At 42.3% G+C, this 27,235-nt stretch overlaps 2 protein-coding genes across 6 annotated transcripts in view; both read left to right on the forward strand.

Annotated features, from left to right (window-relative positions):
* The window catches only part of chchd4b (coiled-coil-helix-coiled-coil-helix domain containing 4b), a 616,826-nt gene that overhangs the window by 213,090 nt on the left and 376,501 nt on the right, over positions 1-27,235 (forward strand). The gene's annotated exons all lie outside the window — the stretch shown is intronic.
* pfkmb (phosphofructokinase, muscle b) lies at positions 911-27,081 on the forward strand. Of its 5 annotated transcripts, XM_079840430.1 has the most exons (27): positions 1,225-1,272; positions 1,417-1,459; positions 2,379-2,429; positions 6,785-6,841; positions 8,359-8,436; positions 8,908-9,006; positions 11,035-11,108; positions 11,332-11,409; positions 12,518-12,707; positions 14,078-14,243; positions 14,342-14,386; positions 14,654-14,762; positions 14,869-14,964; positions 15,058-15,150; positions 15,878-16,003; positions 22,762-22,826; positions 22,916-22,979; positions 23,106-23,252; positions 23,336-23,406; positions 23,531-23,618; positions 23,718-23,870; positions 23,972-24,136; positions 24,226-24,287; positions 24,437-24,548; positions 24,659-24,758; positions 26,395-26,500; positions 26,596-27,081. In XM_079840430.1, exons 1-27 carry the CDS (start codon positions 1,234-1,236, stop codon positions 26,720-26,722), a joined length of 2,604 nt encoding a protein of 867 aa, XP_079696556.1. In that variant the 5' UTR covers positions 1,225-1,233; the 3' UTR covers positions 26,723-27,081. The 5 variants fall into 5 exon arrangements, with proteins under 5 accessions (XP_079696557.1, XP_079696555.1, XP_079696554.1 ...); XM_079840431.1 differs by lacking the exon at positions 6,785-6,841 and having other exon boundaries at positions 911-1,272; XM_079840428.1 differs by having other exon boundaries at positions 1,141-1,459.

Here is a 27,235-nt window from a genome sequence, read left to right on the forward strand (position 1 = left end):
AATACAGTATGAGTTATACACCTCAGAGAGAAAGAGAGAGGGAAAGATTGGGAAATAAAAAAGGATTTAAAGATTCTCAGATATTCCTTTAAAATGTAGCCTACTGCAGTCCATTATAACAGTGTAGCAGTTTTTTTTTTTTTTTTTTTGGTGGTGGGAAGTAGCAAGTGAATATCTGTTTCCACCCACTGGTAAGAAATGGTATTGCAGTTTATTGAATGAAAAAAGAAAGAAACTGAATAAAACAGTGAATATAACAAAAAGTTTCTATTATAGGGTTAATATAATGTGGAAAATTAAGACATGAAATTAAGCTCATGAATATTCATTAGATTATTCACAAACAAAATAGCATAACCTGTTACTATTCGAGTCTATGTGATGGAGATCCTGCCTGATGTAAAGTATTTTTTTATTTCCGGGTCAAAACTGAAATTAATAATACACAAGAGTATAAATGTCCAAAATTCAGTAAGGAGTTTTTTTTTTTTTTACATAAAGGTATGGCATAGGTATTTTACCTCTAAAAATAAATACATGTATAAATCAATCAATCATTAATTAAATATTAATATTTCTTATATTTATTGTTATATATTACATTTATTTGTTTATTAATGAATGACATTTTTAAATTGTATAAAAAACAGATTTATTCCATATTAATGTGCGTGTAAAAGGACAGTGATTTACATGTGTAAAAGTACAGCTTGTATCCACTTTTGGTACCTTTCTTTCTTTCTTTCTTTCTTTCTTTCTTTCTTTCTTTCTTTCTTTCTTTCTTTCTTTCTTTCTTTCTTTCTTTCTTTCTTTCTTTCTTTCACTTTCTTTCATTTATACTACACACTAACATTACCTGCATGAACTCCTGCTTTGATCCAATAAATACTACACGTGAACTGTGCTGCGTGCAATCCTATTACAGTATTAGACTGTGTCTACTGCTGTTAGTCTAGCTGATTTCAAGTATTGAAAAATAACTAAAATACTATTCATTAATTTGATTAAGAAAAATATAGTGAATACAGACCAACGAACAAATGCTGACTTAAAAACACCAGAGAGTTAGAGAGAGATTTGCTGGAAAATGCCAAAGAAAGGAGGATAGTGTATAGAAGGAGAGAAAGCAAGGGAAGGAGAGAGAAAAAACGTGAGTAGGAACGTGAGGTCAGTTCTAATAATACTGATAAGACCTTGTCATGGCCACCACACCTTCTCATTCTACTGGGAAGAATGGAGGCAGTGTGGGACAACTGTGTGTGTGTCTGCCAGGTGTGTGTATGCATTTGGGACGTGTTTGTATGCGTGTGTCAGATTAGTGTTTGTTTGTTAGAGTTGTTCGTGTGCCTTCTGCAACTGTCTTTTCTCCTGTTCCACTGGATCCCTCATATTGGACTGGCTGTGCTGATCTGGCAGTCCACGCACAGGAAGATTCATTTTGATGCTAATCATGTCTACGGTACGCATAGTGTGTGTGTGTGTGTGTGTGTGTGTGTGTGTGTGTGTGTGTGTGTGTGTGTGTGTGTGTGTGTGTGTGTGTGTGTGTGTGTGTGTGTGTGTGTGTGTGTGTGTGTGTGTGTGTGTGTTTGCGTTCATATGTGTGTAAAAAATAAAAAAAGACGTGCATCTTTTGTCTCTATTATACATTTTTGTGGGTGTTTGTCAAGTTTTGTAATATACATCAGAAAATACTCATGTGTTTCTGCGTGTGTGTGTGTGTTTGTGTGTGTGTGTTTGATTGCGTATCTGAATACAAGATCCCATGTTTCAGTGGTCAAGCAGGGAGATGACCAAATGACACAGCACTTTAATATTCTGATGTCACAGTGAGCAAGCATTGCTCATGGGAGGACTGATATTTATAAAACAGGAGTGGCTTATTAAACTTTTTTTAATGGCTTGATTCCAGAATTCCATAAATCAATTCCAGAATTAATCTACTGTATTTACTTGATTCTTTAAAAAGTAGAGACGGAAAGTTAGATCTTACAATAAACTAGCTATATTTTACACTAACATGATTGATAGTGTGAAATGGCACAATATCTTGACACAGTAGCTTAGCTTAACTAAATCTGAGAAGACTCCCTGAGCTGGAAGCCTTCGTATTAAAACATTTACAGTCAGTTTGGAAATAATAAACTCGTTGTTACATCTTTTATTGCCTTTAATGATTCTATAATTTGCCGTGATTTTAAAATCTGTTTTTAAAATTAGTGTTGTTATGGTATTTCCGTCACAAATGACACAAATCGAAATTGAACGAATCTGTTGAGTAAAAATTATTTAAATATTCACTCCTAATACTAAAATAGAATTGTCGCCACATACTGGTCTAATGATGTAACACACAGACTGTTTTATTTTTTTGGAAACAGGATCAAAAGATTTGAGTTGCCGGGATGAATCAAACTCCGAATTATGTGCTGGTAAGACTCTTCTGGAAAAGGTAGTAGTAGTAATAGTTTGGAAATCAAGTTAATGGACATACTCTAGTTAAAGGGGTCATTTCATGGATTTTATTATTTTAATGTTCCTTGAGGTTCACTTATAAGGTAATAAAGTTTTTTTTTGCTAACAAGCAAACAAACAAATATATATGTAGAAAAACCATTATTTTAAACCCTCTTTCTGACCCTCTGTCTGAAATGATCTGTTTTTTTAAGGGGCGGCTCCTTTAAGCCTGGTCTATAAATGTCCACTGTTATGATTGGCTAAAGTCATTGCAGTTTCAACTGCCTCGATTTTGGCCTGTCCCAGACGAAAGATGACCAATCGTGGCAATTTCTGTGGTCGTGGATCCTAAACGGTGGTTCCATGTCGTACTTTGAGAGAGGTTCGAAGATGGCCGTTATCACGGTCTTGCGACCAAAGATATCTTGCAATAATTTTCTGACATTGTCAGAAATTTAGCATGATCATCTCACAGTGTGTTTGCTGCTACGACCGACGTCTACTGACTAGCCAATAAAGATGCAACATGAAATGGCATATTGATCAATGCGACTAAAACTAAAACTACTTACCTAAAGCTCCAGTTGCAAAATTGGCATGCCAAGTTGGCCTTTTTTTCCTAGCCATGACCACATCCATATTCTCTTCTCTTTTTTCGCTTCCTCTTTTTTTTTCTGCGCAGATTAAAACCCCCAAATTGCCAAAGTGCTTTTCATCTTGCTCTATTTGTTTACCACTAGCGCATGGTGGTGACGTTTTATTATTCTATACTAACTTACGACGTAGCCTACAAGTCAATAGGTGCCATCATTGTACAGTCTACATACATGCTGTCCCAGGTTTATTAGATCCATGCGTTACAGTATGGTTTGTAATGATCTTTTGCTTGCAATTGTAATGACCTTTCAGCATGCCCCTACCTTTCGTCATGCCCATTACTCCAACCTTGCAATTACAAATTGTATAAAACCGCCATTTACAGACAAATCATTATGTATCATTTACTTACTGTGTGTGATGCAACTGCTGTCAGATCCAATACAGTTGGTTGCTTTCAACAAATCTTTCATCTTTCAACAAAACATTCTTTGCAAACTCTCCATTACACTTTGCCTCACTTTACAAAACAATCTGCAGTCAAATGCTCTGAACAAACATAGCTAATCCTCCGACATGCCATTTCAAGTAAACCATGTTCCTGATGCTGGTATTCTTCTGAAATCTGTATAGAGATGCAAATGAGCGATTATGCGTCAAAGCCAAAGTTCTTTCATTCTTCCATTTGTCCTGTTGTCGACAGACTCAAGTGCATGGAATGTGTCAAGTGTCAGAAACTGAACATGCATCTGTATATTGTATCCAGTGAAGACCGCGTTAGTGATTATACTACTGGGTTCTATTTGTTTTTGACACAATGCAACTGAAGTTAAAGGGATAGTTCACCCAAAAATGAAAATTCTGTCATCATTTACTCACTCTCAAGTTGTTCCAAACCTGTATGAGTTTCTTTGTTCTGCTGAACACAAAAGAAGATATTTTGAAGAATGTTTGTAACCAAGCAGAGAGAGCAACCATTGACTACCATAGTATAAAACTTAAAAACTTTAAATTGTTTTGATTTATAAAGAAATTCCTAGTTCTGATTATCTGAATTTTTGTATAGGCTGGTCCACTGGAAACTACTTCAAATCTTTTCACTGGTATACGTTAGGGGGGCGCTATACATATCTTCTGAAATAGTACACTCTAAAAAAAAAAGGCTCGTAATCATAGGGGAACCTTTTTTAGTGTTATATAGTGGTGCTTCAGTCGTTCTTCAGCGGTTCTTCAGAGGTGCTATATAGCACCTTAGTCAAAGAACCGGTGAAGAACCTCTGAAGAACCTCTGAAGAACCGCTGAAGAACCACTGAAGCACCAAAATTGGTGCTATATAGCACTAAAAAAGGTTCCCCTATGATTACGAGCCAAGAACCATTTTTGGTGCAATATAGAACCTTTTTTTTTTTAGAGTGTACAGAATCTCCAGATCAATACACAGGTGAAGAAGTAGAAGAAGCAAGTGATAAAAAATGTAAAATAACGCAATCATCAAACATTAAACAGCATATAGATTCAAAACCGCCTAGCGTTACCGAATGAAATGTCGAGCCCATGGAGAGGAAACGACAGAGAAGCTTTGGGGGTGTTGATGGACATTATCTACTCCATCATCGTTCTGAAAAATAACGTAACGTTATGTCTTTGAAAAAGGCATATGTCTTTTTGCTTAAAATTTTGCTTTATAAAGTACTTTCAGTATAAAACTACTAAACTAGTGTACTTCCATAAACTAAAAATGTGCTGCAAGTGTTTAATAATAGTAAACTATTAGTATACCTATAAGTTCACTTGTAGTATAGTTGCAGTACAAACAAAAAACTTAACTTTGCAGTAAACTAGTTCTGTTACACTTAAAGTATACTTAAAAATATACTTTTATACTCTAAAAAGTGGGCCAATTTAGCCCCCAGTAGTATTGACACATACACTTACAAGTATAATTGTAGTACATCTTACTACATAAAGTATACTTAAAAATATACTTGAACTTAAGTATACTTTTTTATTTGTAAGGGTAGTCTAGACTAGACTAGTCTTAAAAGTTAGTAACCTAATTTTATTCTTCAAGATTGATCCTAACTTTTTGAAATCAGTACATAAAAAGGTAGTTTGGGCTGATCTGAAAAGTAAGAGTGATTACCTCTTGTATAACTGCTAGTTAGTCAAATTTATTAAGACACAGTCTTAACATAGAGGCTAATTTTATGCAACTGGCCCCAGATCACACTACATTTAATGTTACTGAAGAGAATTATCTGGTATTAAGGAGGTTTATCTCAGCACTGTAAATAACTTGTTTAAATCGCAAAACAGGATTGGAAGGTTCATAGCGGTCAGTTTCTCTAACCTGTAACAACTAATTAAGACATGACTGGCTGGGAGTAAGCAAAAACACCAGCAACTCTGATTAGTCTGCTGACCCCGTCCACAGCAGCATTCGATCAGTGGACAGCAACATACTGGAGTCTGGACGCTGCATCTAACACCAGTGTTGTCCAACACTCAGCAGCTGTTGCATGTAGAGTTTAATCCTGACTCTACTATAATCCCATTAGGATACTAATCTTGGCGACAAAAAGTCTTCCTCTTTCTAAATGGAGAAATAAAATATATATTTACCTCACCAGTACTGGATAATAAGTTCATTTACTCCTATTTACTTTAATTTACTTAATATTTTTTTCTGCTGGTTTGGGGCTCAGATTTACACTTGCCTTGTCAACATCTTTACTGCCCCACCTCAAGATTCATATTTGTTAAAGTCACCATGATATCAAAATGGACAATTCCTTTTATTTTAATGTAATATTGCCGTATTTATTATAAAGGATTTATCTGTGCACATCTTGTTTTTATGTGCTCATAATCTATAATAAAAAAACTTCTCCTCCCTCCTGCAGTGAATTCTCTTCTCTGATGATGTTTACTGACTCGAGGACGAGACAAACTGTCACCCATATGAGATCACAGCAGTAGCAAACCACAATGATCCAATCAATTTGCGATGGACAAAATCAAGTCCTACATTTTTTATTTTCCGAGAAGCTTTTTCACTTGGATATACGTCACAATATAGAAGAAAATATTATTGTGATTTCCATTTAATGCCAACTTAAATGTATTATGTAATATACACTCACCTAAAGGATTATTAGGAACACCATACTAATACGGTGTTTGACCCCCTTTCGCCTTCAGAACTGCCTTAATTCTACGTGGCATTGATTCAACAAGGTGCTGAAAGCATTCTTTAGAAATGTTGACCCATATTGATAGGATAGCATCTTGCAGTTGATGGAGATTCGTGGGATGCACATCCAGGGCACGAAGCTCCCGTTCCACCACATCCCAAAGATGCTCTATTAGGTTGAGATCTGGTGACTGTGGGGGCCATTTTAGTGCAGTGAACTCATTGTCATGTTCAAGAAACCAATTTGAAATGATTCGAGCTTTGTGACATGGTGCATTATCCTGCTGGAAATAGCCATCAGAGGATGGTTACATGGTGGTCATAAAGGGATGGACATGGTCAGAAACAATGCTCAGGTAGGCCGTGGCATTTAAACGATGCCCAATTGGCACTAAGGGGCCTGAAGTGTGCCAAGAAAACATCCCCCACACCATTACACCACCACCACCAGCCTGCACAGTGGTAACAAGGCATGATGGATCCATGTTCTCATTCTGTTTACGCCAAATTCTGACTCTACCATCTGAATGTCTCAACAGAAATCGAGACTCATCAGACCAGGCAACATTTTTCCAGTCTTCAACTGTCCAATTTTGGTGAGCTTGTGCAAATTTTAGCCTCTTTTTCCTATTTGTAGTGGAGATTAGTGGTACCCGGTGGGGTCTTCTGCTGTTGTAGCTCATCCGCCTCAAGGTAGTGCGTGTTGTGGCTTCACAAATGCTTTGCTGCATACCTCGGTTGTAACGAGTGGTTATTTCAGTCAAAGTTGCTCTTCTATCAGCTTGAATCAGTCGGCCCATTCTCCTCTGACCTCTAGCATCAACAAGACATTTTCGCCCACAGGACTGCCGCATACTGGATGTTTTTCCCTTTTCACACCATTCTTTGTAAACCCTAGAAATGGTTGTGCATGAAAACGGCCCGTCTGGCACCAACAACCATGCCACGCTCAAAATTGCTTAAATCACTTTTCTTTCCCATTCTGACATTCAGTTTGGAGTTCAGGAGATTGTCTTGACCAGGACCACACCCCTAAATGCATTGAAGCAACTGCCATGTGATTAGTTGATTAGATAATTACATTAATGAGAAATTGAACAGGTGTTCCTAATAATCCTTTAGGTGAGTGTATATATATATATGTAATATAGATATACAGCGATCAGGCATAACATTATGACCAGATAGTGGGTGGGATATCTTAGGCAGCAAGTGAACATTTTGTCCCCAAAGTTGATGTGTTAGAAGCAGGAAAAATGGGCAAGAGTAAGGACTTGAGCGAGTTTGACAAGGGCCAAATTGTAGTGGCTAGATGACTGGGTGAGAGCATCTCTGCAGCTCTTGTGGAGTGTTCCCGGTCTGTAGTGGTCAATATCAAAAGTGGTCCAAGGATGGAACAGTGGTGAACCGGCGACATGGGCGGCCAAGGCTCACTGATGCACGTAGGGAGCAAAGGCTGGCCCGTGTGGTCCGATCAAACAGACAAGCTACTGTAGCTCAAATTGCTCAAGAATTTAATGCTGGTTCTGATAGAAAGGTGTCAGAATACACAGTGCTTTGCAGTTTGTTGCATATGGGGCTGCATAGCCGTAGACCAGTCAGGATGCCCAAGGGACCAACACAATATTAGGTCACAATGTTATGCCTGATCGGTGTATTTTTATATATCTATTTTTATGTCTTACATTTTTATGTCTTTATTTTAAACAATTGAATATGGTTTTTAATTTTAAAATCAATGTTAACTGAAATATTTTATATAATTGAACACCATAAAAATTTATATAGTTTTTTTTTTCTTTTTTGGAAAACAATGACATGCAAAACCTCTTTGTTAGCCAGCTAGCTAACATTATATTGGTGACCTATTTAAATTGGCACTTTTTTTAAATCACATCGACATGATAAAAAAATATAGCACATTGTGATAATGCAAACATACAAAGACATGCCCACACACAAACGTCCTCTCACCATATAGTCATGATATTGTGTTCATAACATTTTCTCAGAAAGATCAGATGGAAGTGTGCTATAATTTAGAGCTGTGTTCATGATTACAGGATGAAAAAAATAAAGGAACTTTTTTTTTTTCAATACCCTTGTGTTACAGATGGAAAGACCACTTCTTCAAAGTTTTTAGATGGAACCCTGGGATATCTCAGCTGTTCCACCACCATACACAATGGCTGTAAGTGTGTGTGTGTGTGTGTGTGTGTGTGTGTGTGTGAGTGAGAGAGAGAGTATTTTTGCACTGAATATTCACAGTATGACCTATGGGAAAAGATAGCATAAAGGTCATGTTGCTGTATGTGGGTGTATGCATGTCCAACCGTGTGTGTGCACTTTTGTTAGTCTGTGTTAGTGTTTTGTGTTTGTATCGGATTGTGTTTCTGCATAAAGATCACATGGCATGGGATTAAAGTGACCGTAATTGCAGTGTGTATATGTGTTTTAATCAGAACACTAGAAGTACGTGGTGCAATGGCAGATCATTTTAAATTTAGTTATGACGGGGTGGATACTGTTTGTGACACTGCATGCCAGGGTAGAGGGTGTTTATACTGCTGTCACACTCCCACTCAGTCAGTCGGGAAGAGAGTGGTCTGATAGCGAGAGAAAGGTTGACCGTTTACTTCAAAATTTCTCTTGTCGTCCTCAGGCCGTCTTGTCACAATGCAGCGTTCAGCACCTGTGGACCCCACAAAGATGGGTGTTGGAAGGGCCATCGCTGTCCTCACCTCTGGAGGAGATGCACAGGGTGAGGAAGTGTGTATTTGTGTGTATGAGCATTTATGGAGACTAACTCTGTGGATGTAGATACAGAACAAGTTTGCTTATTCCTATGGGGCTTTAAACAGTCATGGGGTCCAACTTTAAACAGTTGACACAACCGTTTTTTTACCTTAGTTCTCACATACTGAATCTAACAAATCAGTGCTTTAAAACATAACTTCTCCATTTTTATGTTGTGACAACTTCATACAACAAAACACATAATCTGCCATTGGTCTTGTAGATAATAAATTATTTGGGATCTGTGTTCAAAACTTTAGGGTCGGTATGTATTTAAATGTTTAAAAAAAAAAAGATCTTATGCTCATCAAGGCTGCATTTATTTGATCGAAAAACAGTAATATTGTAAAATGCTATTATAATTTAAAATAACTGTTGTCTATTTAAATATATATTTTAAAATTAAGGGTATTACTGTGATGAAAGCTGAATTTTCAGCATCAATTCTCCAGTCTTCAGGGTCACATGATCCTTCAGAAATCATTCTAATGTGCTGATTTGGTGCTCAGGAAATATTTCTTATTATTATAACAGTTTCAAAAACGCTGTGCTGCTTAATATTTTTCTTTGATTTATATAAAGCTCAAAAGCAGCATTTGTGTTTTTGTAACTTCATAAATGTGTCACTCATGATCAATTTAATTAAAATATTCATTTATTTAAGAAAACTCTTACAGAACCCAAACTTTTGAACATTAGTGTAGATGTTTTTGGGTAGTTGAGCATAACATGTCCATTACCTTTATTATCAGTATATTGAACATAAATCAAGATTTTAGTTCAAAATGTATATGAATGCATAAGGTAATGCATTTATTTTAGCTTCAGCTAGCATCAGTTCTAAATGAAAAATCTTTTATCTTGTCAAGATTTTACATTTATAACTGATGCTAGCTGAAGCTAAAACAAGGATCCAACACAACCACTTAAAACATTTACGCATCTACAAAAACAAGAACAAATTGCACACATTTTGAATGCAAGCATGAACAAAATTTGTATTTGAACGATGCTTGCATTCCAATTTGTTCTCCTTTTTGTAGTTGCGTAAATGTCGACCATTATAGATCACCATCCACTTTTGTTACATGGAAAAGAGCAGTAAGAACGTTCCGCTAAACATCTCTTGTGTTTCATGAAATACAGGAATAGGGGGTGGCTTGACTCGAGAGTGATGATAATTTCAATTTTCCAACGTCAAAATCGTGATATTCAGTTTCCTCCTCTTTTACATTAAAATGCAAGGTATAAAGTCAAATGTGTGCGGTATTGAATTTGGGCATAACTTGATAGATGATCATTTAAAGTGCTTCTGTTGGATCCTTGATTACCTGATTGAACTACCACCTCCTCATTTACTATAGCAGCCATGTTGAATGAGCAACAGGAATCATATATCAGAGAGGTCATGAGAGGTGCTAAAGCTTTCACACTGACCTTTTATCCAACCTTTAGCAGTAGGAAAAAGCACAGACCTTTAACCTTATCTGGTACCAGCTGGAGAATAAGTCAAATAACTGTGTAATGTCAACTAGTCCTAGAAGAACCTTAACTATGGCCGTCCCATCGTTCCCTCTCCCTTTCACTTAATTCCTCTCCATGATCTCTCTGTCTCTCTCTCTGTCTGTGGGGTGTTATATTTAGCCGGTGACCTTTGGGGAAATGTGGTTGCTTTAGAGAGCTGGGCAATGAAGCTTGCCTGTTGTCCTCTCTGGTTCAATCTTAAATGAAACTTGAGCCACTTAGATTGCCCTTTTCAATGGGACTTAACCACCATGTGTGATAAAAAAGCAGTTTCCTCTAACACACTTTCCTGTTAATTAGTGGTTAGCTGGATATGTTTCACAAACAGTCAACAAAACTTAATTAAATGTAATGCTTGTGACAAATTAAAGAAGGCCTTAGACCTTTACTTCTGTATATAAATGTCTAGCAAATCATCATACTTTAAAATATGTGCAATAATTATGATTCATTAATTATTATATCTCAGGCATGAATGCTGCTGTCCGAGCCACAGTGAGAGTCGGGATCTACACCGGTGCGAAAGTCTATTTTGTGCATGAGGTTTGTACACACAGAGAAAGGTTGGCATTCGCTGCACACATAAATTGAGAATTTGTAATTCTAATTCACTGTTATTCGCTTATGCTGGAGAAATTCACTTTCTCTCAGCTCTTACTCAATTCTAACTCCACTCAATCTTTTTAAAGTCTATGCATTATGTAACGTGTGTGTGTGTGTGTGTGTGCATTCAATTATGCATCCTTCAATCTCTGTGTGCGTCTAGGGTTATCAGGGCCTAGTCGATGGAGGCGATAACATCCGACAAGCAACTTGGGAGAGCGTGTCAATGATGCTGCAGCTGGTAATCTGATCATCTTTTCAACAGATAATATTTCACCAATCATATCGTGTGTTTACTATCAGCTGTTTAGAATCCGAACAGGCGATTTGTGAATGAATCACTATTTATCTAATTTGTCAAATGGGTTAGCAAAAAGGTCTGAAATAGTTTGCGATTCAGTTTGGTTCAAACAGTAAAGCATGGCACTAATGCCAAGGTCATGGGTTCAATCCCCAGGGAATGCATCAACTGATAAATTGTATCCATCTTATTTTGCAAGACGGAAGTAAGATATTTTGTACAGCTAAAAAAAACTGAAAATGGATGACAAGGAAAGCCAGACACATTCATTTACATATGGCCACAGCTAGATTTATGTTAAAAATAAGGTGGATACCTTCAATCATTGTCCATTGTATGACACAAAACTTGCAAATATCTTCTATCCATACGTGTGTCAGCAATGAAGCTGCTCTTTATTGCACATGCAGCACACTCTGTACCGCAGGTAAAGATTTATATCCATATATCCAAAACAGTATATATAAAAAAGAGTATTAAAACGTGGGACGCTTTTTGATGTACCCCAGTACTTATGAAAGGCTAGAAACGCATTTGCCTTCAACACACATTTATACTCATTCAATTGACTCCTGTGCACACATCAACACAATCAAACCATAACTGAAACTAAAGGGTGAGTTATTTTTGTATCCGTGATCATATTGCATGGTAGGCTATAACTACTATGGTCTTACACAAAAGGCCAGAGTTCACACAGAGATTTCAGCTTTCGAGACTTAGGGTAATATTACACTCGCACATGCACACTACTGCCCACACCACAAATTACCATGTGAGTAATGGCATGAGCCATAGACAAATGACATCATGGCAATGCTGATTGGCTAATGGCACCACAAGATCACAGACAGTTTAAATCCCTGTTATCCAGCCAAACCTTAAGCTTAACCTTAACTGCACCCTGCACATTATGTAGTCAAAAACCATCAACCACACTTTAGTATGTTCCTTATCTAACATCTTGTCATGTTAATATTTGGCATTTTTGCTGAAGTGTCTGTATTTCTTCTGATTATTTTTCTTATTTATCTGTCTATTTGGTCAGGGGGGCACAGTCATTGGTAGTGCCCGCTGTCAGGACTTCCGCACTAAGGAGGGTAGAGCTAAAGCAGCATGCAACCTGGTGAAGTTGGGCATCACGAATCTGTGTGTAATTGGTGGAGATGGCAGCCTGACAGGCGCCAACGAGTTCCGCAATGAGTGGAGTGAACTGCTCCAAATCTTACTGAAAGCAGGTAGGACTACACCATCCGGTAATCCTTGTCGGTCTGTTCCGCAGGGGTTTTCAAACTTGTGACTGTACCCCCTCATTAATTCATTAATTCAGTGATTTTATTCAGCAAGGACATAACATAAAACATAACATGTACACTTGAAATAAATGCTGTTCTTTTGAACTTTCTATTCATCAAAGAATCCGGAAAAAAATTTATCACAGTTTCCACAAAAATATTAAGCAGCCGTTTTTTCAACATTGATAATAATCAGAAATGTTCCTTGAGCACCAAATCGGCATATTGCAATGATTTCATAAGGATCATGTGACACTAATATTTTATATTTTTCAGAAAGTAAGACACTTTATTGTTACTTTATATACACTGATCAGGCGTAACATTATGACCACCTTCCTAATATCCCTTTGGCTGCCAAAATAGCCCTGACCCGTTGAGGCATGGACTCCACTAGACTCCTGAAAGTGTGCTGTGGTATCTGGCACCAAGATATTTGCAGCAGATCCTTTAAGTATCCTGTTGAAAGAGGCCACAGCCACCAGGAATTACCGTTTCCCTGAAAGGGTGTACATGGTCTGCAACAATCCTTAGGTAGGTGGTACGTATCAAAGTAACATCCACATGGATGGCATGTTCCCCAGCAGAACATTGCCCAAAGCATCACACTGCCTCCGCCTGCTTGCCTTCTTCCCATAGTGCATCCTGGTGCCATGTGTTCCCCAGGTAAGTGACGCACACATACCCAGCCATCTATGTGATTTTAAAGAAAATGTGATTCATCAGACCAGGCCACCTTCTTCCATTGCTCTGTGGTCCAGTTCTGATGCTCAAGTGCCCACTGTTGGCGCTTTCGCCGGTGGACAGGGGTCAGCATGGGCACCCTGACTGGTCTGCAGCTAGGCAGCCCCATACGCAACAAACTGTGATGCACTGTTTTCTGACACCTTTCTATCAGAACCAGCATTAACTTCTTGAGCAATTTGAGCTACAGTAGCTTGCCTGTTTGATCGGACCACACGGACCGCCCCTGACCCTGTCGCCGGTTCACCACAGTTCCTTCCTTGGACAACCTTTGATAGATACTGACCACTGCAGACCGGGAACACCCCACAAGAGCTGCAGTTTTGGAGATGCTCTGACCCAGTCTTCTAGCCATCACAATTTGGCCCTCGTCAAACTCACTCAAATCCTTACACTTGCCCATTTTATCCTGCTTCTAACACATCAACTTTGAGGAAGAGATAATCTGTGTTATTCACCTCACCGGTCATAATGTTATGCTTGGTCAGTGTATATAGAGAGAGACTCAATATGTCAGTTATTAGAAAGGTTTTAGAGAGAAATACATGCCTGTCTGTTTGTGCTCATAGGTAAGATCACAGCAGAGGAGGCTAAACGTTCATCTCATCTGAACATCGTTGGGATGGTTGGATCCATAGACAATGATTTCTGTGGCACTGACATGACCATTGGCACCGATTCAGCTCTGCACAGAATCATGGAAGTAGTTGATGCCATCACAACAACGGCTCAGAGGTATGTGCAAAACACACATGTATGTACATATGGTACTACACAGTTGCATTCTGAGCCTGACAGCACATTGATTTGTCTATTCTTATCTCCCCTTGCAGTCATCAAAGAGCCTTTATTCTGGAAGTGATGGGGAGGCATTGTGGGTATGTTACAGTATGGATGAATGATATGCAATTCTGTTCTAAAACAAAAAAAATCCATATCTCATGCCAATCAGTGTTTGACATGATTATTGATCCTAAAGTTGCAGTAGTATCGTTATGCACAAGTTTACCTCCAGTTATTTTAGTTGAACTGAGATACTATTATAGTTTCTTAGACTAAGCCAGAACTAGGCCTTAGTTAAATTAAAACATTTAAGTAGTTCTTATGTTCTGCCTCTAAGAATCTATGTATATTTGTAAATATAGGTATTTGGCCTTAGTCACTGCCCTGTCGTGTGGCGCTGACTGGGTTTTTATTCCTGAGATGCCTCCAGATGAAGGATGGGAAGACCACCTGTGCAGGAGACTTACCTATGTAACATCTTTACACATTATAACTGCCTTACTTATCATCATAGTCAACATCATCATCATCATCATTACATTCTGTTTGATATAATTATGCTGTCTTAATTGTGCAGCAAAGAAGCATTGGGCATCGTTTGAATGTCATCATTGTGGCAGAAGGTGCTTTGGATCGACACGGCAAACCCATCACCTGTGACATTATCAAGAACGTAAGCCGCACACTGCCAATATGATCATAGGGGTTGTTTTATCAGCAGGTACTTGACACGACTAAATATTTGTGTATGTTTGTGTTTGTTCAGCTGGTCACTAAGAAGCTCGGCTTTGATACACGTGCCACTGTTCTGGGTCATGTGCAGAGAGGAGGAACACCTTCAGCCTTTGACAGAATCTTGGTATGATCGTTCTGAATTCTGATTCTGTTCTGACAGCATTTTTTTGTTTATTTGATGCATATGTAACATGTTGCCAATAAATGTAAAGCTTGGTACATACTCCGCAAGAACAAAGAAATTTGTTTGTTTTCCCGAGGTGGCAAGAGAAAGAACAAAGTTCGTTCTGGCCAGTACATTCCATACTTCACGAGAAAAGCAGGTGCCGAATATCTGTTTCTCCGCATTAACCCCGCCCACTTTCTGACCAATCAAACAATAATTCTCGGACACCCACAAGAAAAAAGTTCTGCAAGCTGCGAGAACTCCCAAACCAGGGCTGCCTGGGTAGCAAGAAATGTTTTCTCTGTTCTTGTGGAGTATGTTATGGCCTTAAAGGGTTAGTTCACCCAAAAATGAAAATCTTGTCATCATTTACTCCCCTTCAAGTTGTTCCAAACCTGTACGAGTTTCTTTGTTCTGCTGAACACAAAAGAAGATATATAGAAGAATGTTTGTAACCAAGCAGATAGAGCAACCATTGACTACCATAGTATTTTTTTCCCCTAATATGGTAGTCAATGGTTGCTCTCTCTGCTTGGTTACAAACATTCTTCTAAATATCTTCTTTTGTGTTCAGCAGAACAAAGAAACTCGTACAGGTTTGGAACAACTTGAGGGTGAGTAAATGATGACAGAATTTTCATTTTTGGGTGAACTATCCCTTTAAGGCCCTCTGTCTTGTTCTCAGGGCAGTAGGATGGGAGTGGAGGCTGTGATGGCATTGCTAGAGGCCACTCCTGACACCCCTGCATGTGTGGTCAGTCTGTCTGGAAACATGGCTGTTCGACTGCCCCTCATGGAGTGTGTGCAAGTGGTGAGCAGGCATAGACACATCCCGACTTCCTGGCCGCATAATTATTTTATGTTTATGTGTTTTGATGCAGTAGTCCAAATCAAATAGAAATAACTGCTGTTTTCACAAACCAGATATGAAAGTATTTATATAAACTACAGTTTAAGTTTGGGGTCGGCCATTTTGAATGTTTTTGAACGAAGCTTTTTATGCTAACCAGGGCTGCATTTATTTGATCAAAAATACAGTAAAAACTTTAATAATGTTATTATAATTTAATAACTGTTCCCATTCAGTCGGTCACGTTCGACGTACGTCGGACGTACCGACGAATTGGGATCACTTCTGGGAGCCCCTATCAGCTTCGAGCTATCTAGAACCGGCCAATGAACAATTGGCGTGCGAGATTTGCATCTCGCGCTCCGCCCCGCGCCGCGGGTATAAACAGGAAGCGAGAGCGAATGCACGCTGTCATTCACTTCGGAGCCACACGGCAGATGAAGACGACTCAAATTGAGTTCGCTGCTATCAGCAAGACATTAAAGAGTTTGAAAGAACCGGAGAAGAGGAGAAACGCGTGTTGGAGAGACGGCACATTCCAGCGGGACCGCGGAAGACTCATCAGCTGCCTCTGCGCTACAGAGAAAACTGCTGTTTTCACAGCAACAAATTTCTGTTGGTCTGGTTTGGGCGTTTTCCTGTATTGAGTACAGGCACGGGCTGCACTACAATCCCGTGCGCTGTCGCGTTTCCCCCTGAGTGCTTCAGCACAGAGCGTTTCCTCACAAAAGAGTACACGGGTGACGCTGCGTCTTTTTCAAGATGGCATTCCACCCGTGCGTTTCTGGATGCGGTTGTTTCCTGTCCTGACGGCCACGATCCCTCTCACTTAAACATGTTGAGACTGTCGTGGGTGATCCATGTTCTCCCAGGAGAACGGGATCACGTCGACGCGCTGGTCATCTCACCTTCCGCGTGAGGGTTTGAGTGTTCAGCGCGCCGTGTGCCATCTGGCTGCCGGGTGACAGTGCGGGTTGCCACGGCAACTCTGCGCGCGTCACTCGGCGCCTCCGATGCGCGGTCGAGACTATGATGCCTCAAACGGGGTTGAGTCCCTTCGCTTATACCCCGATCTAGTCTCTTTTCTGGTGCACCAGAGGGGGGACTATTTTGGCTGATAAGCCTGGGTGGCCTGAGGATTACAGTGAGGTTTCCCCGCCGCGTACATCTCTGTGGGCCCCTCACTCCTCTATCGCATCGCAAGCATGTTGAGACTGTGTTCGTGGGTGGTCTATGCTCTCTCTCGCTCTCTCATTTGGGGCTCTAGCAGAGGACAGATGTCAATCGCTGCATCGGAGAGAGGGCTGTTATGTGTTGAAAATGAAGATGATGCTGAGATTCCCACCGTAATAGTGGGCGCTCGTGCTGAATCAGATTCATACTTGACAGCCATGCTTTCCCGGATGGCTGAGGCATAGTGCAACGCGTAAATCGCCTTGCCTGCCCCTTGCCTTTTTTCGGATGTGCATTGGAGGGCTTTGGCATTGTGGAACTATTGGTGCCAAAATATGGAACACCAATAGGGCCATAATCTGTATAAAGTTTTCCTCTCTCTCACTACCCTCATCGGTGGGGTGGCAGTGCCACTGGCAGGCCACCTCCGCCCTGCTTAGTGCACGAGGGTAGTTCTGAGCTGAGGTTGAGCTGCGCACAGCGCTGGCCCTTGGCTAGACGATGTCCACCCTGGTCCAGAAACACAATTGACCCGGATTTGGTCTGGAACTGTTCTTCCCCGGGGGAGGGCCGGGTGGAAAACCATTAGTAATTCTGTTCCGCCACTGATGTTAAAAACAGCCAGTGGTACCAAAAAAAAAAAATGAGCAGTTCCAATACTTCGGGGTCTCGGGAGTTCAGGAATGGCAGCGTGTGACGCTACAGAGCCTCGCCGCTTTCATTCCCCTCCCCACAAGAGGGCGAGAATGGCAGTGTGTGACGCTACAAAGCCTCGCCACTCTCATTCCCCTCTTCTCAGCGGTGCGTGGACAACAGTGCGCGACGCTATGCCTCGCCACTCTTGTTCCCCGCTGAGGAAGGAGGTGAGGCAGACCGTGCGCAACGCCACAAAGCCTTGCCACGCTCAGCCCCTCCTTCATTTGGGAGCGCGCTTGGCGGTGGTCGACGCTCCCATGCCTCGCCACCCTCAGACGCCTCTCCCTTCGCCAGCAGGGGGCGCCGGCTGTGGGAACGCACTCAAGCGGCCTCCCCACACTCGCACGCCCCCTCCGCGGACGCAGGTAAGTGTTGCACAGCACACTCAGATCCCACTTCGGGCCGCTCCATGCCGTCCGAGTCGGATCCCTGCATTCCGCGTCGCTGCCCCGCTGCGGGTACGTCTGTGGTTAATCCCCTTGCTTGGTGTCTGGAAGCCTGGCTAGAGCTTCCCAGCCCGTCTCGGGGCCGTACCATCAGACTCGGCTATGCGATTCAGTTCGCCAGGCGTCCCCCTAAGTTTGGGGGCGTTCACTTCCCAGTAGCGAAGGAGAGCGCCCCCGTGCTCCGGGCGGAGATCGCAGTCCTACTGGCGAAGGACGCGATGGAGCCGGTCCCTCCAGCCGATATGAGGTCCGGGTTCTACAGCCCGTACTTCATTGTACCCAAGAAAGGCGGCGGGTTATGGCCGGTCTTGGACCTGCGATTCTTGAACCGGTCCCTTCATAGGCTGCCGTTCAGAATGCTAACGCAGTAGCACATCTTCAGGTGCGTCCGTCCCCAAGATTGGTTTGCAGCGATCGACCTGAAGGACGCGTACTTTCATTCTCGTTTCCCCTCGACCGGCCCTTTCTGCGCTTCGCGTTCGAGGGACGGGCATGTCAGTACCGCGTCTTACCCTTCGGCCTGTCCCTCTCGCCCCGCGTCTTTACGAAGGTTGCGGAGGCGGCCATTGCTCCCATGAGAGAGCATGGTGTTCGCATCCTCAACTACCTCGACGACTGATTCTTGCCCAGTCGCGAGGGCAGTTGTGCGAACACAGGGACAAGGTGCTCAGTCACCTCAGCCAGTTGGGACTTCGGGTCAACTGGGAGAAGAGCAAACTCTGCCCCACGCAGAGGATCTCTTTTCTCGGTATGGAGATAGACTCGGTCGCCATGACTGCGCGCCTCACCGAGGAGCGCGTCCAGTCGGTGTTGAACTGCCTGAATTCGCTCAAAGGCAGGACAGCGGTTCCACTGAAACATTTTCAGAGGCTCCTGGGGCATATGGCATCCGCAGCTGCAGTAACGCCGCTCGGATTGCTTCGTATGAGACCGCTTCAACGCTGGCTACACGATCGAGTCCCGAGATGGGCGTGGCACAGCGGTTCCCTCCGCGTCCAAGTGACTCCGAGGTGCCGCCAAACCTTCGGCCCGTGGTCGGACCCTTTGTTTCTCCGGGCGGGAGTCCCCCTAGAACAAGTGTCCAGGCACTCCGTTGTCTCCACGGATGCCTCATCCACGGGTTGGGGTGCCACGTACAACGGGCTTGCAGCTTCGGGCCTGTGGACGGGGCCTCAGCTGCAATGGCATATCAATTGCCTCGAGTTGTTAGCAGTTCGTCTTGCACTCAGCCGCTTCAAAGTGCCGCTCAGAGGCAAGCACGTTCTGGTCCGGACGGACAACACTGCGGCCGTAGCGTACATCAACAAACAGGGTGGTCTACGCTCCCGTCGCATGTCGCAACTCGCCCGCCATCTCCTCTTATGGAGTGAGAAGCATCTGAGGTCGCTTCGTGCTATTCACATTCCGGGCCTGCTCAATCGTGCGGCCGACGAGCTGTCACGTCAGCAGGTACTTCCGGGAGAATGGCGACTCCATCCCCAGGCGGTCCAGCTAATCTGGAGTCGTTTCGGGGCCGCACAGGTAGACCTGTTTGCCTCCCCAGAGACGACCCACTGTCAGTGGTTTTATTCCTTGACCGAGGGGACCCTCGGGTCGGATGCCCTGGCCCACAGCTGGCCCCGGGAAGAACGCAAGTATGCGTTTCCCCCAGTGAGCCGTCTTGCGCAGACACTGTGCAAAGTCAGGGAGGATGAGGAGCAGGTCCTGTTGGTCGCTCCGTATTGGCCCAACCGGACTTGGTTCCTGGAACTAGTGCTCCTTGCGACAGCACCTCCCTGGCCCATTCCTCTGAGGCAGGACCTCCTGACTCAGAGACGGGGCACCCTATGGCACCCGCGTCCAGACCTCTGGAAACTCCATGTCTGGTCCCTGGACGGGACGCGGAGGTTCTAGGTGACCTACCGCAAGCGGTAGTTGACACCATCACTTCCGCTAGAGCCCCCTCTACGAGGCGCCTCTATGCGTTGAAGTGGAACCTGTTCGTCGATTGGTGCTCTTCTCGCCGAGAAGACCCCCGAAGATGTTCGATCGCATCTGTGCTTACCTTTCTACAGGATGGGTTGGAGCGAAGGCTGTCTCCCTCCACCCTCAAGGTCTATGTCGCCGCTATCGCCGCTAATCATGAGCTCGTAGATGGGAAATCTCTAGGTAAGCACGATCTGATCGTCAGGTTCCTTAGGGGAGCGAGGAGATTAAATCCGCCTCGTCCTCCCTCTATACCCTCTTGGGACTTAGCTCTGGTGCTTACTGCACTACAGAGAGAACCCTTTGAGCCTCTGCAGTCAGCTGAGTTGAAAATCCTGTCGTTAAAGACTATACTCCTGATTGCGTTGGCCTCCATCAAGAGGGTAGGGGACCTGCAGGCATTTTCGGTCGACGAATCGTGCCTGGAATTCGGGCCCGGTAACTCTCATGTGATCATGAGACCCCGGCCTGGATACGTGTCCAAGGTTCCCGCTACTCCCTTCCGGGACCAAGTGGTGAGCCTGCAAGCGCTGCCTTCGGAGGAGGCAGACCCAGCCCTAGCTTTTCTCTGTCCCGTCCGTGCTCTCCGGACTTACGTGGACAGAAAGCAAAGCTTCAGGACCTCAGAGCAGCTCTTCGTCTGTTACGGAGGACAGCAGAAGGGAAAGGCTGTCTCCAAGCAGAGGATGGCCCACTGGATAGTGGATGCCATCGTCTTGGCTTATCAGTCCCAAGACGTGCCCTGCCCGCTCGGGTTAAGAGCCCACTCCACTAGGGGTGTTGCCTCTTCCTGGGCGCTGGCTCGTGGCGCCTCGCTGACAGATATTTGTAGAGCTGCGGGCTGGGCGACACCTAACACGTTCGCTAGATTCTATAGCCTCCGTGTAGAGCCGGTATCTTCCTGTGTGCTCACTTCCCATAGTCAGTAACACCGAAATGCCTGTTCTAGTGTCGGCTTGCTGCGCCATTCCCTCCCCTATGGTAGACGGATGCGTGCGCTTATTCTGCTCCAGTCGAGTTCCCCGGAACGGCGAACCCTGTTGAGTCCTCCGCAACCCGCGGCAGTTGGACGTGGCGGAGCGTTCGACGCCAGGTCTAACGCTCGTATGCATTGGTGGAACTTGTGTTAGGCTGGGTTCCGTATGTAGTGACCCCCACGGCGGTCCCATATGTGTATTCTTCCACGGTACGGCTCCCTACGGCGAGCCCGTGTCTTTCCCTCGGCAGAGTTCCTCTGCCGTCCCAGGTACGTGTTGTCTCCCTCCTAATTGGCCGGGGCCACCCCTGGGACTTCCGTATGTTGTGCTGCCCACGGCCAGCCCATACGTGTATTCTCCACATGTTAACTCCCTCTGGGCATGATGTGGCTTCCGCAGCTGCCCTCACAGGCACGCTTTCCCAGCGTTATCCAATACAGTCAGCTGAATGGGTCTTGCGGAACAGCAGCTTGCCTCTCCCTGCGTGAACCTACCCGCCCGCATCAGATCGGGGTCCGTGGGGCTCATCGCTGGGCGCTGGAAGTGGTAGTAACTATGGCGTTTTCCATAGGGGATCCCAATTCGTCGGTACGTCCGACGTACGTCGAACGTGACCGACTGAATGGGAACGTCTCGGTTACGTATGGTAACCCTCGTTCCCTGAAGGAGGGAACGGAGACGTACGTCCCGTCGCCACAGTTGCTGTACCATCACTGCAGGTCGAGCCACTACGTGTGGCTCCTCAGTGAAAAACAGCGTGCATTCGCTCTCGCTTCCTGTTTATACCCGCGGCGCGGGGCGGAGCGCGAGATGCAAATCTCGCACGCCAATTATTCATTGGCCGGTTCTAGATAGCTCGAAGCTGATAGGGGCTCCCAGAAGTGATCCCAATTCGTCGGTACGTCCGACGTACGTCTCCGTTCCCTCCTTCAGGGAACGAGGGTTACCATACGTAACCGAGACGTTTTCTATTTTAATATATTTAAAAATGTCATTTATTCCTGTGATGTCAAGGAACATGCCTTTCAGCGTCACATGATCCTTCAGAAATCATTCTAATATGCTGATTTGGTGCTTAAGAAACATGTATCATTATTATCAATGTTAAGTTGTGCTCTTTAATATTCTTGTAGAAACCATGATACATTTTTTTCGGGATTCTTTGATGAATGATGACAAGGCATTTATTTGAAATAGGATATTTTGACTCAAAATAAGTCTTTACTGTGTCTTTTGATTAATTTCATGATCTTTGCTGAGTAAAAGCATTTATTATTTTTTTAATCTTGCTGACCCCAAACTTTTGAATGGTAGTGTAATTTTATATACAAATTTTATACATTATTATTTTATTGATTTATTTTATTTCATGTTTTTGCGGAGACAATTTGATGCAGATGTTTGGTTTGTTGATTTGTACCCCAATTAAGCGATTTAATTTGTAAAACATCTCTTTTTTTAGACAAAAGAAGTGACCAAAGCTATGGCAGAGGGCAGGTTTGAGGAAGCTGTTAAGCTCAGGGGAAAGTGAGTTCTTCATACTTGTCTTTCTTTCTTTCTTTCTTTTTGCTATAACAAACTAAACTTGTGATTGATTTGCTGTTTCTCTTCTGCAGGAGTTTTGAGAACAATTGGAACACATATAAACTCTTGGCCCATGTGTCCGCCCCAGACGTGAAGGTGCGTAACAAGATATTAGTCATTCAATCGTTCAAGTCATCCCTTTTGTTAGGCTTTACTCCAGATATGTATGAATTTATTTAGCTGTCTTCATCTTCCTCTTTCCACCTTTCTCTCCTTCTTTAGAGTAATATAAACATAGCTATACTGAACGTGGGAGCTCCATGTGCAGGAATGAACGCAGCAGTCCGTTCAACAGTCAGAATGGGTATCCTTCAAGGACACAACATGCTAGCTGTACATGACGGCTTCGAGGGACTTGCACACGGAACTGTAAAGTATTTAACATGCACGAGGAATCCATGATTCCATATGAAGAAATGTCTTCTCTTTAATTTAAACTGTGTCTCCTGCAGATTGAACCAATAGAATGGGGCTATGTGGGAGGCTGGACAGGCAAAGGCGGTTCTAATTTAGGAACCAAGAGGTATGTTTTTGATCAAATAAATGCAGTCTTGGTGAACAAAAAAGAAATCTTGCTTGCCCCAAACTTGTGTATATAGTGTATGTTACAGCATTTAATTGTTATTTTTGCATATCTTTCCCTGGAGGTCACTGCCGGCTAGTATGATCGAAGATATCAGTCTGAATATAGCCAAGTTTAACATTCATGCCCTGGTTATCATTGGAGGGTTTGAGGTGAGAATCTCAAATATTACTGGCAATGTGAAATAAAATATTTGAAATCCTGTTATTTGTCCACCGGCTACTACCTCACCTTGTTGTTTCCTTGTTTAGGCCTTTGTTGGAGGTTTGGAATTAGTGACTGCCAGAGAAAAATATGAGGAGTTGTGTATTCCCCTGATTGTTATTCCAGCTACTGTGTCTAATAACGTTCCTGGATCAGACTTCAGCATCGGTGCTGATACTGCTCTAAATACTATCACGACTGTGAGAAACCACACACTATAAAATTGTATAATATACAATTCACAGACATGTCCCCAGCTATATGTTTGACCGAATGAATTGTCTGTTTTGTGTCTTTTAAGACATGCGACAGAATCAAGCAATCCGCCGCTGGAACGAAGCGCAGGGTTTTCCTCATTGAAACAATGGGGGGATTCTGTGGATATCTGGCGACCATGGCAGGACTGGCTGCGGGGGCTGATGCTGCTTATATCTATGAAGATCCATTTGGCATTCATGACCTGGAGGTGAGGCATGTTTGGTTGGGTGGATGCTTGATCGGATGGATATATGTCATTTTGTTTGTTTTTAACTTAAATTTCTGGTTGGGAAATAGACAAATGTGGAGCACTTACTGGAGAAGATGAAGACCACAGTGAAAAGAGGGCTCATCCTCAGGTTAGTCATTTTGTCACACAATTTGTTTCGGCATCTTTTCGCTCTTTCTTTCTCATTTGGTCAACTTCTGCAGTAATCTAGACAAATGACTCCAGTTTTATGTAATTCTTGTCCCAGCACTCTAATAACATCAAACTGTTTTCCCTTAGGAATGAGAAATGTAATGCAAACTACACTACAGATTTTCTCTTCAACTTGTATTCAGAAGAGGGCAAAGGAGTTTTTGATTGCCGTAAGAATGTGCTTGGGCACATGCAGCAGGTCTGTGTGTACAATATTGATAGTATTTTGTAGTTTTGGCCTATGTTTTCCTAAGCTTCCTTGTCATCGTCTCTGGCCTCAATTGCTAAGTTTTCTCATGGTATTTTCAGGGTGGAACGCCTACACCGTTTGACAGGAACTTTGGCACAAAGATGGGTGCTAAAGCAGTGTTGTGGTTGACTGATAAACTGAAGGAGTGTTACAGACATGGTGAGTGAACAATAATTTAAATGGTTGGATGACTGAGAAATAGGAGACAGGAATGGGTTTGAATTGTGTTTAAAATTACAGGACTTTCCATGAATGGGTTACAAACTAGTGACTGAAGTTTTACACACACACACACACACACACACACACACACACACACACACACACACACACACACACACACACACACACACACACACACACACACACACACACACACACACACACACACACACACACACACACACACACACACACACACACACACACACACACACAGTTACATTCAAATGAATAAATAATAAGAATAATTACACATAACATGTTTTACTGCAATAAATTGAATATCAGTTGCTATGTTTCCATCCACCTATTTTTATGCAAATTTTGGGATATAAAAAAAAACAAAATAAAGATTCATATACTTGAGGTGTAGCCTCCGAATGCAAGATGCGCTGTTCTGAGCCGCAAGTCATTTATTACGTGGGATGCAAATGACGCATGTTGTGAATGTTTTATTCTATATTCCAATTTTTTCCAATTTATTCAATATTCCACTTTACATGGAAATATAGCTATAGTGTCTTAAGTCATGGCTGGACTTTGGTGGTTGCAGTGAAGGTGTGGGAAAGGCCAGAATCACCATTACAAACATTTAGGCCTGGTTTCACAGACAGGGCTTAGACTAAGCCAGGATTAAGCCTTAGTTCAATTAGGACATTTAAAGGGTTAGTTAACCCAAAACTGAAAATAATGTCATTTATTACTCACCCTCATGCTGTTCCACACCCGTAAGACCTTCGTTAATCTTCAGAACACAAATTAAGATATTTTTGTTGAAATCCGATGACTCAGTGAGACCTGCATAGCCAGCAATGACATTTCCTCTCTCAAGATCCATTAATGTACTAAAAACATATTTAAATCAGTTCATGTGAGTACAGTGGTTCAATATTAATATCATAAAGCGACAAGAATATTTTTGGTGCGCCAAAAAAACTAAATAACGACTTGCATAGTGATGGCCGATTTCAAAATACTGCTTCATGAAGCTTCGGAGTGTTATGAATCAGTGCAAGTTGCTTTCAGTTTCACTGTTTCCAAGCTTTATAATGGGAGTGAATGGGAGCCCAAAATTTGAAGCTCAAAAAAAGTCCATTATTAAAGTAATCCACCCGGCTCCTTATTTAACACGTTATAAAGTTAAATATCTAGCTTCTGCCAGTCCGCCTTCCGTATTCAATTTACGAAGAAAGTGTAACACCTCTCGCAGTTCAAAGCCGCGTCATTTCTGCTTTTTTTTTTTTTTTTTTTTTAATAACTCTGATTATATTTGTCTGAAACAAGAATGTCATATACACCTAGGATGGCTTGAGGGTGAGTAAATCACGGGGTAATTTTCATTTTTGGGTGAACTATCCCTTTAAGCCTTATCTAACTGTGGGTTAATTTTTAAAATTAGCTACTACATAATAGGGTATATGTAACATATCTGTTAATTCTCACAATTTTTAATGCGTAAAAAAACAATGGAACTCCAAAGTGTACTATGTCCATTGAAAGTGCCTTACATAAATCCTTATAAACCTGACTGTAACTGTGCGAATAATGTTCTCTTTCACTCTTGTATGAGCAGGCCGTATCTTTGCTAACACACCGGACTCTGCATGTGTTCTGGGTATGAGGAAGAGAGCCATGATCTTCCAGCCTCTCTCTGATCTCAAAGAGGACACTGACTTTGAGTGAGTGATCCCTGTTTCTTTTTACCATTGTTTCTTTGCATCGCACACATGTCATTCATTGAGTGAATCCCACCTTGTTTCTGTTTCTGTTCCAGGCATCGTATACCGAAGACGCAGTGGTGGCTGAAGCTTAGGCCCATTCTCAAAATTCTGGCCAAATACAAGATCACGTTGGACACCTCAGAGACAGCTACGATGGAGCATGTTATTAAGAAGAGATGAGCAGTCTAACAACACACTGATTTACTGTGGGATGAAAAAAAAGATCTTAGTATAAAAGAATAATCAGATGATCACCCAAATGTTCTTCCAAAACCATGAATAAATAATGACATAATTTACATTTTTGGGTGAACTATTCCTTATGAAACCCCACAAATGTTTTCTCTCAGATGTCATTTTTACCATTTCACCACTAGATTTCTCAATTGTTGTTTTCTTATATCTGGCCTAAATTGTACTATTGTTTCAAACTAAATAAAACTGCCAGACTAAATGAAACTTGTAGATTTAATTTTAGATGCTTTCACTGAACACAGAAAAGTAATATTTGAACAGTCACATTAATATCCAACATTGCCAAAGAGATCCAATTTTAGACATTGTATATTTTCTGTTTTCTTTCTTTTCTTTCTCCTGAAAGGCCAACATAATTCAACTTCATTTTATAAAATGTGAGAAATTTAGTTTCCAAAATACCCGTACTTGTGATACTTGTGTATCTGGTACTCTTGA

This window comes from Gobio gobio (genome assembly GCF_949357685.1).
Source record: "Gobio gobio genome assembly, chromosome: 17".
Taxonomy (NCBI): Eukaryota; Metazoa; Chordata; class Actinopteri; order Cypriniformes; family Gobionidae; genus Gobio; species Gobio gobio.